At 33.3% G+C, this 19,991-nt stretch overlaps 1 protein-coding gene across 1 annotated transcript; it reads left to right on the forward strand.

Annotated features, from left to right (window-relative positions):
* The first annotated feature begins 637 nt into the window (after positions 1-637).
* On the forward strand, positions 638-10,912 carry LOC106474661 (zinc finger protein 664-like). The gene is made up of 5 exons (XM_022402965.1): positions 638-757; positions 3,744-3,889; positions 6,814-6,890; positions 7,751-7,925; positions 9,520-10,912. Exons 2-5 carry the CDS (start codon positions 3,778-3,780, stop codon positions 10,584-10,586), a joined length of 1,431 nt encoding a protein of 476 aa, XP_022258673.1. The 5' UTR covers positions 638-757; positions 3,744-3,777; the 3' UTR covers positions 10,587-10,912.
* Positions 10,913-19,991: the final 9,079 nt, after the last annotated feature.

Below are 19,991 nucleotides of genomic sequence, written 5' to 3' on the forward strand. Positions count from 1 at the left end.
TAATCAGTACGTTTCTCGTCACTTTAAACTTAACTACTTTTATAATACACGCTATAAATCACAGAGATTCACAGCCTCAATAACTTTGCGTTCTACGAGCGCAAAACACTAGCTTGAAATAGAATCGTAAATTACCCTGAACTCTCTTCATTCAATTCCCGCAGGCTTTTCTGCCATCCTCATATACTAACTAAGGGGGCGTCTCGAATACAGTCGGGCTTCCCCGATCATTCATGATCATTCGAGAAATTCATCACGTGTCGCCAGCGTGACGTGACTTCCGCTGTCGTAGCACTATGCATAAACATTTTATAAAATGTGTTCAAAATATTTGTCTCTACTGGAAAGCAATACGTTAATCAAAATACCAGCGGAAATTTAATAATATGAAAAGTAAAAGGCACCTCACTTATTATTCTTAGTTATTATTAATCCACCATCGATAACAAAGTACTTTTTCTGACTGTGCCCCTCCCTCCTTACCCTTCTACTAAAACAAAACAAAAAATAAACAAGAAAAAACAGCTGTGTGACGTTGCTGGTTGAGGTAACATGTAGAAACTATAACCTCACCTATTTGGAATGAGAATAATCTGTCACGTGACGAGCGCTTGGTGCTCTGGGTATATGCGACGTCTCTTTTCGAACACTAATAAGTGTTGTATTTAAATAGTCTGTGGTAGTATCCCAGAATTTTTGGCTTTTCAATTTTAGTTGAATTTGATATCAAAGATTTAAAACCGGAAAAATTGGCAAGGTAAAACAAACTTGTAGGAGAAGCTGCAAAAATCCAGTTAAAAGCATGTGCATTATGAATGATAAACTCGTAACGTTTTTAAGTGCGCTCATTAAAGCATTTTGTTTAAATTCTTCAAAGAAGGTCAAAAGATTTATTAGTGATATTCAAACTCCACGTCTGTCCTCGGAGCATATCGTGTCGGATTCAACAGCCAGCATTTAACTAGTCACTAAAATATTTTATCATGTTATACTAGTTTGTGTTATTGTTATACTATATTATTAGTATACAGACATTTTCAATATGATATAGATGATACATACATAATAACACTAACATGCTTCTAAAATACTTAAGTAATATGTTTTTGATTATATAATTCATACTAAATTAGTTTTCTTCGTTATTTTTGGAATGTTACTTTCATTAGACATTCAGCAATTGATTTTATCTTTGTGACAGCACTGTTTAGATTTTACGGTTCGTAGCGATTAGTGATAATAACTTTCGAGTTTGAATGTTAATTGCAAACGACACCGCCTTAACGTCTGATGTACGTGTTTTGGCGTTTAACTTTTATAGATATTTTGTACACAGTTTGTAAAGATTAATCATGGGGTAAGTAGGCCAAAGGCAGAGGTGTTAGTCCAATGCCAGTAACATAAATAATTCTTCCAACCCTCCTGAACAATAACATTATTTCCAAATCCATTATAGCAAGTGAGAAAGTTGATATGTGAAAAGATATTCCAGGACCTTTGGCTAATAGGGTCAATTCTTTATCTAACTAGGCTATCAAAGAGTACAAGATATCCCTGACTCCTCTCACTAACAAAGTTTTTTTGTCTAGGAGAATATAACTTCACACTACTTTGTGTTGCTGTGGTCAAATAAATAGTGTTAATTTACGACCACCCAATCTCAGAACCACACACATATATATATATATATATATATATTATTACTACATGAAGTTCATATTGATAATCAATGAAAGTGTACTTTCTAAGAAACATTACTGTAGGCAAAAAAGAAACTTTGAGTCTTGGCTAACAGGGCCAATGCTCTATCCACCTGAGCTATCCCAGAGTACAAGTCATCCCTGTCTCTCTACACCCATAATGCCCTGTTTCTTATAGAAAAATAGAAATGATTACTGCAAGTAAAAACCCAGGTTGACTAATGGAGGGTATAAGGGATAAAACTTTTTAAAAAGCATTATATATGTAAAAAGTTTAAAGTGACTGCTATGACAAGAGACATAGAATATTAAGAGAGTTGGTCAAAAAGGTAATTAGGAAATCAAAAAAAAATTATGAAAAAAGGTTCCATGGACAATTTGACTAACTTTTGATATTGTACTGTAAATATCACAGAATAGGTCACTTGGGGTGACATTCATGGCATGAAAATAGTATCCCTCCTATTCTCCAAACCCAATTATTCATGTACTACATTTCCACTGAGTGAATGTTGGTCAAGAGCTGTGACATGTTGAATACATAATGAAGTCTGGTTGTGTCAAAAGAATTAAATCTTTTATTTGTTAGTTCCTAATTGTTTTGTTCATGTATATAGCATACATTAAGATGATATAAATGTACATACTATTTGGTGTTATTATCACAGCTTCAGTAATAAGTAGATAATCTAGCTTTTCATGGTGCTATTTTATTTTGGAAAATATTTTAAATTATTAGTATTTGTAAAATAAAGAGTAAATTGTAGATTATTTTATTTATGTTTTATAGTTTTGTTGAAGTTTTAGTTCTACAAATATATTCCTCATTTAAAACCTGTAAGGATTATTAAGAATAACAAAATAAAAACTGTAGACTGATTCTGTAAAAACTGATAATAAGCTTAATAATTTGAATATTCAGTAAACAGAAACCTTAACATGAGAAACATTTAGTCTCACATCTGTGATTACTTGTTCTTCCATGAATGCTCAGTTCTAGGTTCCATTCTGAATCAAAAAACTGCTTTGTTTAATGTTGGTTTGCATGAGAAATAATTTCAAATGCATTAATTTACAACAAATAACATTTCTATGTTTTAATAACAGAGCTGGCCCAAGGAAAAATTGTTGTCTGCGTGAACTTTGTATTTGGTGCCCCTGCTCCTGTAAAGTTGACAAGAACTGCTGATTACAATACTGATTTTGGCAACTTTTGTGGAAGCACAAGTTGCTCACCCCAACGGTTGACCCTGTTTGATAATGAAGTAGTTTGCATGTTAAGAAAATTAAGCTGAAGTATCCTGTGTTATAGGCTTTATTACTTTGTAAATGTTACAATTTAATACGAGATTGTGACTCTCCAAATACTTGCAATATAGACTTACCAAATGATCAACTTTGACATTAAGATTTAGTTTTAACCTAAGAATGCCAGATGGTATTGAAGATTATGTAATATTTTGGAAATGTGGTGTGAGAATGAAGCTCAAACTGTTGGCGTCTAAAGTAACTGTTACTTTACGAAATGTAAACATTGTCAAATGTTTGACAGGTCATATGTATAGAAGTCATGATTAACTTCTCAGAAATTATAGTTTGGTGTTTGTATTTATGGTTAACTATATAACAGCTATGAATTAGGGGTTCATTCATCGGTATAATGATAAGCAATCAAAAATTGATATAATTAATAATAATATATATATTTGAAAAAGTAAGATAATTTAGCTTGTTAGTACTTTCAGTTGTATCATCCAGTGGTTAGCTTTATAAATTTGGGCCTTCATAGACATAAAAAGCTTTCCTATTAGTTATCACTTGTTCATAAAGGATACGATAATTCGGTGGGGTGATAATTTACTTATTAGTTAATTAAAAATGTTAAAACACAAAAAGTTGAAAGTTATAGTTTATAGATAAAAGCAGCATAACTTTTTCTATTCACATTTCTAATAATTAAAAAAATATCTTGGTAATGAAACTTTGATTTTTTTTATTAACTAGTCTTACAGAAAAAGGTAAAATTATTTTCTTTTCCTGCAGATAAAAATGTAAAAGATAACACACTGATGTAACCATGGAAATATTAGACACCAAAGTTAAACCCTTATCTGATGAGGAACAGATTACTTTGTTGGATGTTAAGTTGGTGAAATGTGAAGATGATACTATAAAAACATCATCTAATAGTAAGTTCAATTTCATAATTTTTAAATATTCTATTCTTTCTGGACGATTTTTCTTTCTTACTATTTTTTTTTTAATTTCCTAGCTATGTTCCAAATACAAAATCCAGTGACAAATCTCTGTGAAGTAATTATATCCATTTTATATGTTTTGCATAAGGCAACCATAATTTAAATAATTTAGTATAATGGAGTGGGTCAGGACTCCACAAATTTCTAAAATTTTAGAAACCTAGTAAATTTCCTACTAGCCAGCTGTAATTGGGCCTAATTTGTGCTCTGTGATAGCCGGCATACAGTGAGATTTGATTTCCATGTCAAAAGCGATGAACATCAGCTGAGTGACACTGTAGAGATTTTTTTTTTTTCTGTCACTGTTCTGCACATGCAAACCATGTTAATTGACATTAACTGGAAATAAATGACATGTTTGTTGATCATGTTTTAGCAAATTATACTGTGAAAAACATGATAAATGAATTTTGTAGTGCAAACATAGATTAAGTAATATTATGTGACCTCAAATCATTTAAATTACATGAGCTAGGATCACAAGAAATTTCTAAAACATTTTTTTCATTTAAGTTTTATTATGTAACCTAATAAGTTTTAATTTTTACATTTTAGTTAATTTTGTTAAAAAATATATAACAATAAATAAAAAATACACATGAAAAAATAATAATTTTAGTACTTATCTTAGCTATAGGCCTATATGTACTTACAACATACTTGAATAAGGCTTCTTTTTTTTTCTCACACTGTTAGTTGTCCACAAAATAATACCTGTTGTTTTCAGATATGTATTTTAGAACATGAAATATATTTGGCACTAGAATAGAATGTCTCAAAACTACTATAATTTAAATGGCTTTCTAGCTAAACTATAAATAGGTTGACAAATTCCATTAGCTGTTCAGAGCTCAAAAAGCACTATAACACACAATGGATGTTAAGCAAAGTGTGGCAGGCAAAATGAAATAACCATGTAAAAAGTCTTGTAAAGAAAGATATTTTGTTTCTATTGACTATAAATATGTCCAATAGCAATGTCAGAGAAAATTATAAACATGTTTTAAAAGAGAGAGAAAGATGGGAAGGTATGTCATGCAGATGTGAAAAAATACACTGGTATCTCAGTAAAGCAAGATTTGATGTTCACATTTTATATTCTGGCATTTTAGTATTATATGTATTTCTTAAATACCCATGCAATGCAAGAAAGAAAACCAAAATTAGGAATTTGGAGTGTAGATGTGTCACACAACAAAGAGAAGTTAATATTGAAAATACAGAGTGGTCCAAAATTATTTTTAGTATTTTAAAATTTAATAATTAAATAGCTAAAGAAATACAGTCATGCAGTTTTCAACTTCTTGCAACCTAACTCAAATAGTTTTTACTGACATGTTTTTTCTCACTCCAGTGAGTGGTGTTACCCCGTAAAATGGCAACCATGCAAGAAAAGACTCATTGCATTGTTTGGCTTGCAGGGTGGGTCTATTCTGTGGCCTCCACATTCACTGGACTTCTTTCTTTTAGTTATGTTAAGGACCATGTATTGCACACCTATAGCAAACATCATGGAGCTAATGACCAGGATAAAAGATGCCATTGCTACTGTAACTGTGAATATGTTGCAGTAAATGTAGACTGAAATCAAATATTAGTTAGACTTGCTGAAAACCACTAATAGTGCACATGTAGAAGTCTACTGATGTTTGAGTTATGCTACAAGATGTTGAAAACTGCATGGTTGTATTTCTTTAGTTATTTAATTATTAAATTTTAAAATAGGAAAAATAATTTTCTATCACCCTGTTTTCCATTTGAAATTAAGAGTTAGATAATATAAAAATTTGAATTAACAGCTACATTTCAATAAGATGCTTATTGATATACATTGAAAATAAAGTAGTTTAATTAAATTTTGAATTTAACTGCTAAAAGTAAAGACAAGCACACTTTGAGCCTATCATAGGGTTGATTAGAAAAAATGATCAAATATGGGAAATTTTTAGATAAAGATTCTCACTTTTCCACAGAACAGACAGCCAGAATCCTACATTAAAAAAATGGTGGATGGATTAGTGTAGAGAAAGAAATGAAAAAAGATGAGCTCCATTCTGAGAATATTTAAATAACAAAGACTAAAGGCTGACTTTGAGGGTATTTATTTTATTATAGTTTAGTGGATGGGACAGCTTGCTTCATATTTAGACGTTATGACTTCAAGGTAGGGTCTAACAAACTTTGAAAGAGAGATGGTACAAAGATTTAGCTGCCAGGCACATCTGTAACCAAAATGTGTCAAGAGCAAAGTCTCCAAGATGATATCAGCATGGAGTGCAACTGCTACCGGTATAATTAACATCACTGACAAGAATATCATCACAGGTTAACTTGGCTACTGCACAGTGAACCTAAATATGAAGCAAAACAAAGTCAGCAGCAAAGTATTGACAAAGTTTAATGTTACTAATGTCAGAGAACACAATGTGATGTCATTACTTGGGATACCATGGTTGAGTTGAAAAATCATAAACCTTGGACTTTGAAATAGCTGACCATATACAATTCAATATACATATGGAGATTACAAAGAAGGTGACCAAACCAATCTTTGGTACAAATAGTTTGAGAGAATAAAATAACTAATCTCAGTGATAAGGGAGGGAAGTAGAGAAAGAAAAAATATTTAGGTCTTGACAAAAGAAAAACATCAAATTAATGATAGCTGAATTAAATTTTATCCTTTGAGGGTTAAGTTTTTAAAATTGTACTAACACTTAGCTAAAGATAGTTTACACCTTATAATCTGTCACAATAAGGATTTTGTGATGTGACTATACAAATTGTGTCAAATCTGTTTTAACAGATGTATATATTATTTATACCTCTAGTAACAGGGTAAACTGTTGTTTTAGAAAAAGGATCTTCAAGTCCCACTATTGAGTTTGGTGTAGCAAAAGAGGAACAAGCAGAGAACTACATTTATAATGAGGTAACAAAAACAATATGGTGATTTTTTTAGATCAAAAACATAAAATGTTTTGTTGGCAAAAACGACTACATAAATGTACTATTAACACAACGTTTTGGCAGTATTATATGCTTGATGATAGTGTTTTGAAATTATTTGCAAATGATCTGTTCAGTGTTGACAGTGTTTGTTTTTACAATTAACAGAAAGTAAGAAAAAAATAATTAGATACAACTAAGATACAATTTAACTGTTTCAAATCATCTTTAATGGTGATTTCCATGAAATTTTATTAAATTGTAATGCTTGTGTCTGGTTTATGATTGACATTTTAGTAAAAACATCCTATAAACATAATAAACTGACATAGAGTATTTTTCTGTGTCTATTCAAAAATTACAATTAAAGATTATTTCCTGAATCTAAATAGAGTTTCAAAAACTATAACATGTTAACCATGTAATTACAAGATTTGTGTTAAAGATTACTTTGAATATGTGCTAGATTCAACAGGCATTATTTGAAGAATTGTAGTGATATTGTTTTATGTAATAAAGTAGGTTTAGAAAAACGACTAACATACGCTACACATATGAAGTACAATATTTCTTCCCATTTACCTTGAAATTATCTATTACCAAGGTCAGTGGAGTAACTGCAAAATATGGGCCCCCTATAATTGTAGTTATGATTTGCCCCCTCCCCCCCAACAAGTGCAAGGGCTGAGGGGCATACTTACACCATTGACTGTGGTTGAGGAATTTATACAAATAAATTAGTTGTAGCTAGTTGGTAGTATAGAAATTTTGAGAAGGAAATTTGTAAATCAGACTTGCGAGTTTGTTTGTTATTGATTTGTTAATGTGTTCTTTTCCTCTCAGAACACTTTTGTCACAGTGAACACTGAGCCGCCCAGAGAGTTTAAACAAGATGATGTTATTTCCAAGTTTGATGAAAATTATGATAGTTATACAGACAATTCTAGAAATGATGTTATAGATGTGAAGAAAGAAAATGATTTGCAAAAAATTAATTCTCGGTTAAAAGGTACATCTGGTAAGTGCATCCCTGTAACTGTATATTAATTAGTGTTAAATCAAAAAATCTACTTTACAGTAAATTAAGTTCTAGTAATGACTTAAAATTTAAAGAAAATCAACTTCATGATGCAAAATTTGCTTCACACAGTACTTAGATTAAACATCTCTTTGGGAGCTTGTAAGCTTTTACATTTTATGAATTGAAGTAAATTTCAAACAAATGCTTACCTCAGAAATATGAAAATTCTTTCCTCGTTGAGTTGCTTTCATGCTGTTAATAACCATGTGACTCAATTTTTTAATGTCCTTGAAACAATAAAAAAATAACACACAGTATTATGTAGTACAACAAAAATAATATGTTAAAAAAGTTTCTGTGTTAACAAGTTAGGTGGTTGTCTCCTAATGAAAGGACACTGCTAGTAAACTCAAAAATGTGTTTAGTATTACATGGAATATTTGGACAAAGTGTAATGTTGTTATCACAATGGTCTACCTTGTAATAATTAGTGGAGGTGAAAGTAAAAAGTGATTATGGATTCAAGGAAGTTCAGTTATGGCTAAACTGAAGTCAGTTATACATCACCTTAGTTCAGTGATACTATATTGTAAGCCTGATCGAACTTTTGATTAATAATGACTACTTATGTACACTTCCAATATGAATGTTTATTGATTGTTGTATATTTTGCATTAAAATTGTTCTGACCTATAAAATACATCAGAAGACACACACGCTGGGCTAAAACCATACAGCTGTATAGTGTGTGTGTAGAAAGAGAGCAGTAATATTCACTAAAGAAACATGAAAAGGTGCATACTGCAGGAACTTAGTTCTGTCGATCATAGTCAGGATTTTTTTCCAGAAGAAACTTTTCATCCATGTTTTATTAGAACAACTTGCTCCTCTAATGATCCCATTAATGATCAAGTAAAACTTTTACTGGTTTGTTAATAAAATTTAATAGTTTACTCTGCATCTCAATTTCACTGACTAACTAGTAGTGTTAATGATGACTGCAGGTTCAGGCTGCACAAGCTACATAGGTTACAGTGAAATATCATTGCTAATTTGTTTATTATCTGCATGTTTGATAACCTTTACCAAGTACCCCCACTTTGTGTTCATGGCATTAAATACAAAAATGTTAAACAACTAATACACAAATATTTATCATGGCAATTTTATGTATTTCTTATACATACAAATTTTATAGTAAAGAAATGTATAGTAAAAGTTATAAGTGTCAATTTTGTTACAATACCCTTATCTGAAACATAAGATCTTTTAGACATTAAATTTAAAGCTTCATTATAAATGTAGAATTTTAAGCCTATTGATTAATTATTTTTGAACATTATTTTGCTTATGGGAACAATTTCTTAATTACAATATATTTTAAAGAGAAGACAGTAGTTTGTAAAATGAGCCATCGTTTTTTTTTCGTAATATTTATTTTTCAGTGTTACGATTGTTAAACAAAACTTGTTCCCAATAGTTTTAGCAGTTTATTTTTCTTCGGCATTACATCTCTTTAAACAGAAACTACCCTCGTACATACATGGTGTATTCATAAATTAATATATTTGTTTCTATCTTATTTCAACAGGAAAAGCTTCCTCAACAAACAGAAAATTCTCTGACTCCCAGAAACCATGCAGTGTTGATGTTTTTGGCAAAACATTTTCAAAGGAAAGTAATTTAAAAGAATTTCCATTTCCTTACAGTGAAGTTAAATCATATAATTGTGTTTTTTGTGGCAAAGAATTTAGTACAAAAGGTGGCCTTAAAAGGCATGAGAAGATCCACACTGGGCAGAAACCATATAGTTGTGTAGTGTGTGGCAAAGAATTTGGAACAAATTGTTTCCTAAAAAGACATGAGAAAATACACACTGGAGAGAAACCATACAGTTGTATGGTGTGTGGCAAAGAATTTGGAAGAAACTGTTATCTAAAAGAGCATTTAAGGATACACACTGGGGAGAAACCATATAGTTGTATGATATGTGGTAAAGAATGTGGAACAAACACTAACTTGAAAAAACATGAGAGGACACACACTGAGGATAAACCACACAGTTGTGTAGTGTGTGGAAAAGAATTTAGAACAAATAGTCACTTAAAAATACATCTAAGGATTCACACTGGGGAAAAACCATATATTTGTGCAGTATGTGGCAAAGAATTTGGAACGAACAGTAACCTGAAAATACATCAGAGGATACACACAGGAGAAAAACCATATAGTTGTGTTGTATGTGGAAAAGAATTTGGAAGAAATTGTGGATTAAAAATGCATGAAAGGATACACACTGGAGAAAAACCTTTCAGTTGTGTAGTGTGTGGTAAAACATTTGGAAGAAATTACGAGTTAAAAGCACACGAGAAGATACACAGTGGTGAGAAACCCTATAGTTGTGTAGTTTGTGCAAAAGAATTTGGAAGAAATTGTGACTTAAAAGCACATAAGAGGATACATACTGGTGAGAAGCCTTACAGTTGTGTAGTTTGTGCAAAAGAATTTGGAAGAAATAGTGACTTAATAGCACATGAGAGGATTCATACTGGTGAGAAACCTTATTGTTGTGTAGTTTGTGCAAAAGACTTTGGAAGATATTGTGACTTAAAAAAACATGAGAAGATACACAGTGGAAGAAATCATAGAGTTGTGTAGTGTATGTGAAAGGTAGTTTGAAAGAAATTTTAATTTAACTAAGTGAAAAACACACTGAGGGGTATAGAGTATGCCTTGTTTTAACTTTTAGGTAATCTAATAATTGTCATTTGATGAATCTTTCATGAAATGTAAATGTCCATTTAGTTGCTATTTAGTGATCTTAGTTTCAGTGGTTTTCTTCTTTAAACTTGTACACGTGCTGTTTCAATCGGAGATAAACATTATATGTTTTGTAATAGTGCTGGAAGTAGCTCTTACTTACTTTTTTTTGTGAGACCTGTAGTATGTTAGTTTTTGACAAAAATTAAAAAACATGATACATGTTTGAGACTTGTTGGTAATAAATTTCAACATTAAACAAACCACACAGTCCACTTGTTTTAAAATAATATATTAAAAACAAATCAAATCCATATACAAATGTTCATTACAATGTTAATTACTACAGTTGTATCCAGAGCTTTAAATAATTCTCTTTTTCATAAAAGTCCACATAAGCTGGTTCAGTTATTTTATAACACAACTGACAAGACAAATTATTCTTTTCTACTTTGTTATTACAATATGGTTTGTGATAATTTCACTTCAAGAATTGCCACTATAACTTCTTTGTGGCTAAACTCACAATAGCATAGTCTAGATCTAGCTCTAGAGTTAAATTTTTAACATGTATTTATACCCCAACAGAGGTTTAGAATGTTCCACACACTACTAGATATTATGATCCAATAATACTCAATTACAACAATGAGAAAAACTGATGAAGTAATATAACAATTGTCAATTGGCAACAAATGATTTGTAAACAGTTACCTAAGCAAGCTTGCCATAAACTATCACTTCTAACAATAACTAAATATAACACTCACATTAAACTTAACATTGAAACAGTCACATATATCTAACAATGGCTATCTACTAGTTGCTTGCCATAAACTATCACTTCTAACAATAACTAAAAATAACACAAACATTAAACTTAAAATTGAAACAGTCACTTATATCTAACAATGGCTATCTACTAGTTGCCCACCTTGTATCCAACAAAGTCTACCACAGAATAGCTGATGTAGCACTTGGATGGTCTAATGGTCAGACCTGCTGCCCTCTCAGTTTCTTTAGGTGGTTCCTCCATCTGGCGGTGTGGGTCAGAATGTTATCCTCTTAAACTGGTAGCACCTGTTCGGTGTTCCAATAACTGTATTCTTTTTAGATTCTGTCTCCATTGGGATCTGACAATAATCTTTACTGGGGTCGATCTTGGTAAAGAACTTGGCCCCATATAGTTTTGCCATGATAGCCTCTGGGTTGGCCATAAGTTTGGAGTCAAATTTCATCATGAGGTTCATCTTCCAGAAATTTATGCAGAAGTAGTTTGAGCCATTCCTCTTCTTCTTGATTACTTCTATGGAACAGTAGTATGAATTCGACGGCTAACTGATGCTGGCTTCTAACATTTCTCCAACTTATTGCTTGATGAGGTCTTTCCTTGCATAGGGAATCTAGTAGGGCTTCACCTTGACTGGATCCCTGGTCATGGTTTCAATCTTGTGTTGCACAAGGTCTGTCTTGACTAATTTAGCTGTGAAGACACCTGTATACTACCACAGTAGATCTTGTAGTTCTTTCTTCTGCTTGCCAGTCAACTCTTCACTGATGTTGATGTCATTGTACATCTCATCTTCACCCAGTGGTTTTAGGTCTTCGTCTTCTATGATAAAGTCACTGTCTTCTGGTTCTGCATCTATGAAAACTACACTAATGTCCATCTGTGCCTTAATAGCTGTACTCATTAGGTCTTCTTCCGTATTTAAGTACCTCTTCAACAGATTGGTGTGGTAAATCTTGGTCTTCCCATCCACTATGACCTTCTATTCCTTTCTGTTGACCATTTTCAAAGGTCCTTTCTGTTGACCACTTTTAAAGGTCCTTTCTACTGCAGGGTGAATTTGTTATTGTCTGTGGTTAGCAGAACTAAGACCTTCTGTCTGACCTTGAAATATCGATCATTGGCCTTCATGTTATAGAAGTGCTTCTGAATGCCTTGAGCAAGTTGACAGGGTGAGAGAGTCAAAGAGCATGCTGAAGAAGATGTGCTGAGAGAGACCACGTAACTGGGACAGGTACCTGCAGGCAGTATTATCTGCTTACTGAGATGTCCCACAAGTGAGTACAGGACTTTTACCTTTTGAATTACTGTATGAAAGAACAATACAAAGTCTGATGCAGATATTGAAAGAACTGTAGACAGGAGAAGAAGAGTCAGAAGTAAAGAACACTTACCAGGACATGTTAGACCTCAGAAGCTGACTGGAAGAGAAAAGTCCTTTACGTCTGGGATTTTATGGATTGGTAAAAGAGTTGCCTAGTCCGATGCGTCTGTACACAGCTTGCATCACTTCTAAGGTAAACTGGGTCCCTCTGTCACTCAAGACTTCTTATGGAAAGCTTACTCTGCAGAACATTTCCAGGAAGGTTTCTATTAGTCTCTCTTTCTCTAGCTTTGACAGTACTATGTCTTCTGGGTAATGTGTTGCATAGTTGATTACTGTCAGCATGTACTGACGGCCCTTGTCAGATACATTTGCTAGTGTTCTAATCAAGTCCACAGCTACTCTGCGGAATGGCTCTTCTATGAGAAGCCTCTCACCCAGTGAGACCTTGGCAACCTTCCCTCTAGGTACTATCCTGTGGCAGATATCACATGACCTGCAGAATCTGGTCACATCTCTGATGAACCCCAGCCAGTGGAAGTTGCTGGTGATTCTTTCTACCATCTTCTTCACTCCAAGGTGTCCTCCCACAATTGACTCATGAGCCACCTTCATCACTTGAGTCTGTTGGTTCTATCATCTGTTTAACTTCTCCAGTAGAACCACCTTGATAGATCTGGTACAGCACTCCCTTCTGGTTTTCTATTCTGTAGATCCCTTGGTATTGTGCTCAACTTTTTCTTGGGCACTGTTTCAAATTTTCTGCAGTGAAGGGTCTTTCTTCTGTGCTTCCTTCAGTTCCCATAGACCTGCATTCCAAAGTCACCTTTCAAGACTCGCATGGGCTTGATGTGTTGCTTACTTTTCTTCTCTTGAGCCCTTGTGGTGACTACAGATGTCTCATCAGTCTCCTTTCTGTCTGGTCCCTCCAAACTTCTACTGCTTGGTATAATGCCAATCATCAAGTTGTAGATGAGTGCCTTCATATACATGGCCTCAAGGTCTCCCATATAGTATGGAGTTTCCAGCTTTATTTTTGCTGTTGGAAACTTTCTCACTGTCCCATCAATCAGTATACACAGATGTGCCTTGCCCATCAGATATTAGACTGATTCTCACTGCTGCACCCAGTATCTCATAGTACTTTCACTGACATAGCCTTCATTTACTGGTATGCTGTGGTATGTTGGCACCTCTTGATGTTTGTCACATGCTCATTTCACCACTGGCACTGTTGACCCATTCACTAACTTCACTGACCATCAATCATGCATTGTTTAATCATGGTGATATCACTTCCTTCTTGTAGTGAATCTGACGAATTGTCTTCATTCCGTTTCTTCTCTATTTTTGTTTCCTGCCAGCACCATCTTTTTTATGTTGAAATTTCTTCTACTGCTTATTGGTGATAAACTTTCACTCACTCACAATGTGCCCCATTTTATAACAAGCATAGCATCTCTTCTCCCTTTTGTCTGTTGACTTCTTGTCACCTTTGGTGGCATCCTGCTTCTGGTCAGCCACCCCTTTGTTTTGACTTTGGACTTGAAATACAAAGTTGAAAAACTTACCAAAACACAGTAAATAAATGTGTGCCTGGCCAGGAATAGAAACTAATGTTAATGAACAATACAATATATAAATCAAGGTTAATGAGTGTTTCAATAACTAAAGGAATCAGGAAAAAGAAACAAAGAAAAACCTAATTCCAAAATAAGTATTTCGTAAACTCCAAAATCACTAATATCGTCAAGTAACAAGCAGCAATAATTCACTAATTATCTTATGACTCGGTTTATGAAGCTTATGACAGGGTATTTATTCACTCCGTTAGATCACGAGAGTACATTTCATGTGATATCAATTTACATAATAGTATACAATATTAATAATATCTGTACATTATTACTAGGGAAGCTAGTGTCAGTTTCATAATGCATACATATTTATTCAAGATAAATATGTTTAGCTAGAAGGTGAGTTAGTGTTTTAATGTAACTAAAAATTCATAGTTAAACTAAATGATAAACGAACCAGAAACAAAACCATATAAAACTATCTCACACTAAACTATAGATAAAATTAATATTGGTTAAACAGCCTTCCCTAAGCTATTGGAAAGTTACTTGGGCATTAGTAAGTTCAAACAACATACTTAAAAAAAACGACTGAAGAGTCTACAGTTGCTGAATTTTCTATTTATCTCCTTTCTTAAACTCATCTTGCTAATATACAGTTCTTAGATCTAAGGAGCTGAACTATATAGTGCAATTGAAGATAATTCTGCATCTATTCTGTTTTCTAGCTTTCAGTTAAAACTTAAAATTTCATTAAGTTTTTTTATCCATAGATGTTATTTTCTACATGTCCACTTAATGTTCAGTGGCAGTTATAGGTTGGCTGGTCTTAAATTTCTTTGTAACTGATTTGGACCATTCCAGTTCAACTACTTTATCTAAGCCTGAATAAAATGTTATCCACATAATTTCTCTTGCCATGCTGGATGTTACACTAGGTTTGGATATTTCACAAGAGTAAGAAAAATAATCTTATTTGCAAGATAAATTTGCAATCATTTTGTTTGGATGAATAAAAATTGTCTAACATGACTTCAAATGGTAAGACATCACCAAGAAACTTACTCAAAATTCAAAAAAGAGAGATGATCTCATCCACATGTAATAAACATCAGCAGCTATACCTAAACGGGAACACCTAATAGCTTGTTTGATTGATGCATCATAATAAACATTGTGTTGCAGGAGCTTAACTTCATACTGTCATAGGTTAAATGTTTCTTACCAAACCCAATTTTTTCAGAAAATTGCAGCTGTCTTGGTGGCATTATAAGCATAGAATGTTATCCTGAAGTAGGAGAATTCATAGCAGGAATACTAGACTAACTAAAATTTGAAGGCTTTTTAGGAGTTTGTCTTTTGAGGAAGACAGGATGAAGTGCTTTATGAAAAAAACTGAGGGAATTAAGAGGATGCTTTGTTAGCAAAACTTGTAATAGTGAAAATGATTTTTTATGTTTCTGTTGGACAAGGGCTTCAACATTCTTAACAGCATTATTTAAAAATTTGTCTTATGCCTAAACTAATTTCTTCAGTTCTAATTCACGTTTATGAAGCAAAAAACTAACATCAATTTCCCACTCCCCAAAGGTTTTAGCATCTAAACTCGGTATGACTTCTAGCTAAACTTCTAGTGATCCAAAGACTATATGGTATTAATTAGCTTTTGGCAGAAGAACATTAAAAACCAATTCAGGGTCAATATAATTCGTTAAAAATTTAAAGTTACTAAGAGTGCAATCCTTGGGTAGATTATCAATTAAAATACTTCTTTGTTTCAAGGAAGTCATTGTCATGTGCTAAAACTGCAAACAGTTCTGGAAAGCATAACCTTATGTTAAAGTTATGCCTTGTGTTCATGACTCAGTTATGACGCATAGCATTCATTTGAAGTAACCCTAAAATTAAGTGTTTAAAAATTGACACAAGTTATTTTTTGGCAATCGTACCTGAAACCTAAATTAAGTTAGGCTCAGTTCCAACAAAGAGTTTATAGTATATACCTATACACACTAGCCACTTACCAAAAGACAGTAATCTGCCAATAATTATAATTCCATATAATGACAAAATTAATTTTAGATATAAAACTCGATGCAAAAAGTAGTCAAGATTAATTAGTTTTAGCTACCACTTGAAGAAGAAATTATAAGACTGGGTGCTTTTACTAAATATGATAAATGTACAATACTAATATCTTAAAGAAATTGATTGGATAGAAGGCAGAAATGTTGATATAAATAAGGAAATAGTAGTTATCAGTACCACAATGAAGTGCAACTTACAACAGATTCGATTTACTACATAGAAATATAGAACAGAGCCTACCAGATGCTTGGAAATGGATAATGCATTAAAGACAAGGGTGATCCTTCAGGGGTTTTGGTAAGAATTTGATAAAGGCATCAGACCATATTTCAGGGATATTATCTGTTGCCTAACTACATTGATCATCCAACACTAATGTTAAGAAGTTAGCTTCTGTTAGGTTTTAATGGTAGAGTTTTCTACACCATCCGGACCAGGAGTTCTTTCTTCAGATGTATTTATGGTTCTATTGTTTTAATCCAGCTAAAGGTGGCTAACATGGCAGCTAGTTTTTGTGGTTCAAGTAGCAATTGTTGTAGCTTGAGCCTCTCCTGCATGTCACCATGGTCACATTTGCTAATGTATCTGAGCATGAAGACCTTTCCTCGTTCTTCATTTGTACAGAGTTGATACCATCAACTTCATAAATGACTGACATTGCCATGTTTTTATTTCCTGTGAGAACTATAAGATTACAGAGGTATCACAATGAAATGTTTGTGAGATTAGACTTTCTGCATAGATCATTTCGTTACGTGTTTCGAAATTCGGTCACCTATAGAGAGCAAAAACTATATTTGATGCAATCCTTCTCTTTTCTGACAGGTTTTGTTTTATCCATATGAACTCAGCATGGGATTGGTTGCATGCTTTTCCAGGCTTTATCATGATCACTATTCCAGCAATGTGTTCATGCATATCTACACATGAGATGAGCACTGCAGATATTATATCCCCTATGTCAGGTATAACACTCAAGGTGGAATTAACAAAAACAGGATGTACACAGGAGTCTGTCACCTCGCTGTTCAATGATTCTTGTTTAGCAGTATAAGTTTGATGGCTATACTGTACAGACCAGAACATAAACCTTTGTCATTAGTGTCTTCATTTGCACCCCCAAATGGAATGTCTTGCATTTAAGTCTCCTACTGCTAAATTTATAAAAGTGTTATCAGAGAATTCAGATTGAAACATTCAATCTGCACATGATTCATGTGTAAACACTGTTAACCCAGAATTGTGTGGGTAACTTTGGGTGAGCTATCTGGATGGTTTCTTGCAGTGGTGACTGTTTCGACGTAAACTGTCATGTAGTTCATAATAGATGTTGCTGCCATGTCGACCTGCAATGGCTATTCCCAGCCTCTGGGTCAGCATGGAATATGAAGTTAAAACCAGTGATTATGAACTACTCAGGATATAAAGGTTTTTCTCTTGAAAAAGTATGATGTCATAAAAGGCAGTATTTGATACCCCTGGCATTGAAGTAACCTGTGAGACTGACAGTTTCTGATTCACTTTTGTATGCATGCATTACTTAAAAGCTCGATGTTTAGACCTTCGTTTCCCTTTTCTCTTTCTGGACAGCTGTGGTCCCCTGCAGAGTGCTTTACCTGGGTACTGTTTTTATTAAGTATATTTGTTTGTAGGCAGTATATTAACAACTCACTGTTTAGTACCCCATTCCTAGACCTGACTACCCTAACAAAACAGGTGAGTGATATTGAGCCAGTGGCCTACATTGGCCAATAAAGAATATAGATACCCTCTCACCATCGAGAAACCTTCTTGGCACATGACCTTATATGAATCAGCCCTGCTGATAACCAGTAACTAAACATCTCATGCTATTTCTACCCTCTATTAACAAATCATTTTCTCTGCTTGATGACTCATCAACCTATCCAGTATATATGGCATGAGTACAGCTTGCATACCTAAGTAGTGTTGGCCATTGATCCCACATCAAAAGATTCATCCATCCTGATTCTGCACAAAACTAGGCTCCAGGTAGTTAAAACTGAAATTGATCTTACCAACAGATAGCCCTTGTTTCAGTATGATGCCTGTACTAAAACTATACTATGTTAAGCTAATTCAAACATTAGTGACAATTCTGTACAAGCACTTATAATTCAACTCACAGTAATTCTAATGTTATTTAAACTATCCCTACAGCTATAATAAATTCTGATTTATCACAAGTTCACATAGAAGTGTAGGTTTAAAGTTCTATTGTTGTGGTAAAGTAAAATTTCTATAAACTTCATGTATATACTGCCTATAAACAATGCGTCACTTGCACCTGTAGATTTCCTTGACTCCAGGCTTCATTGGGTCATGTGCTTGACCCACTGCTGCCATTACCATAACAACAGGTAAGAGAGCTACCCTACAAGTCATCCACATTTCCTTCACTAATATCTGGATGTTGTTTGAACAGCCCAGTTCCAGTAGAAGAGAAACTGTAAGTAACCTAACAATACGGACTACCTCCACTAGTTATGTCTGCCGTTTCTAGGCTGTTAAATGCAAGACATTTCCTAGGTATTGTCAGATTTGAAGATATAATTCATTTCTATCTTTTTTATAATATTATAGTATTTTTTCTGAATTTATGCTTTGTTTCACATAACACTTGGTACAGAGAGCTATTAAATTGGTTTCATTCTAAAGCTACTTTTATTGTTATTAGAAATGGATAATACCCATCACTGCACAGGGAGGATATTGCTCAATACAACACATTGTGTAAGGATGTCAACAACAGTGTCATTCAACTAGAGGTTACAGATGAAGGATATTGCTCAATACAACACTGTGTAAGGATGTCAACAACAGTGTCATTCAACTAGAGGTTACAGGCCCACCTATGTTGTAATAAGCATGACCAGTCAAGTGGGTAGTACAAGATGTCCTGGGTAAATAAGAGGTTTCTTGTAAATTAAAGAACACTACATTTGGTCTAGAATATCATCTAGTTCAACCTGTAACGTGGTCTTCAGTAAAGTCCTGTGATCCAGTAATAACAAGTAGATACAGTGTTTGTATTTAACGTTTAATAACGATTGTTCATTTTGCATTACATTCTGTGTCTAGTCTCTTTACTTCACTTTCAGTAAGATTTAGTACTACTTCATATTCTGAGCAATATGCTATTTGTTTAAAAAATGTAAATAGGTAAAGCATAAAAAACTAAATTACTTTAAAGCAACTAACATACCTCATCTATGCTATTTATTTATTTTATCATCATGGGTTTTTGGAAAGAACAAAAGGAAATACAAATCAACTTTTACTTTAGCCATTTTGTTAGATCCTAGATTTCAATTAGGATTTTTAAAACTACAACAGAATCAGTTGGATGGCAAAAGTATTGACAATGCTAATTTTAGAACAAAATGGGACTGAAGATACAGCAAAAGTAACAATGACCAATTTTCATCACTAGAACTACCATCTATTAAAAATGTACAGATGGAAACACTTCACTCATTCTGGGATTGCTACAGTGAAATATT

The sequence above is a fragment of the Limulus polyphemus genome, unplaced genomic scaffold (assembly GCF_000517525.1).
Source record: "Limulus polyphemus unplaced genomic scaffold, Limulus_polyphemus-2.1.2 Scaffold7497, whole genome shotgun sequence".
In the NCBI taxonomy this organism is placed as follows: domain Eukaryota; kingdom Metazoa; phylum Arthropoda; class Merostomata; order Xiphosura; family Limulidae; genus Limulus; species Limulus polyphemus.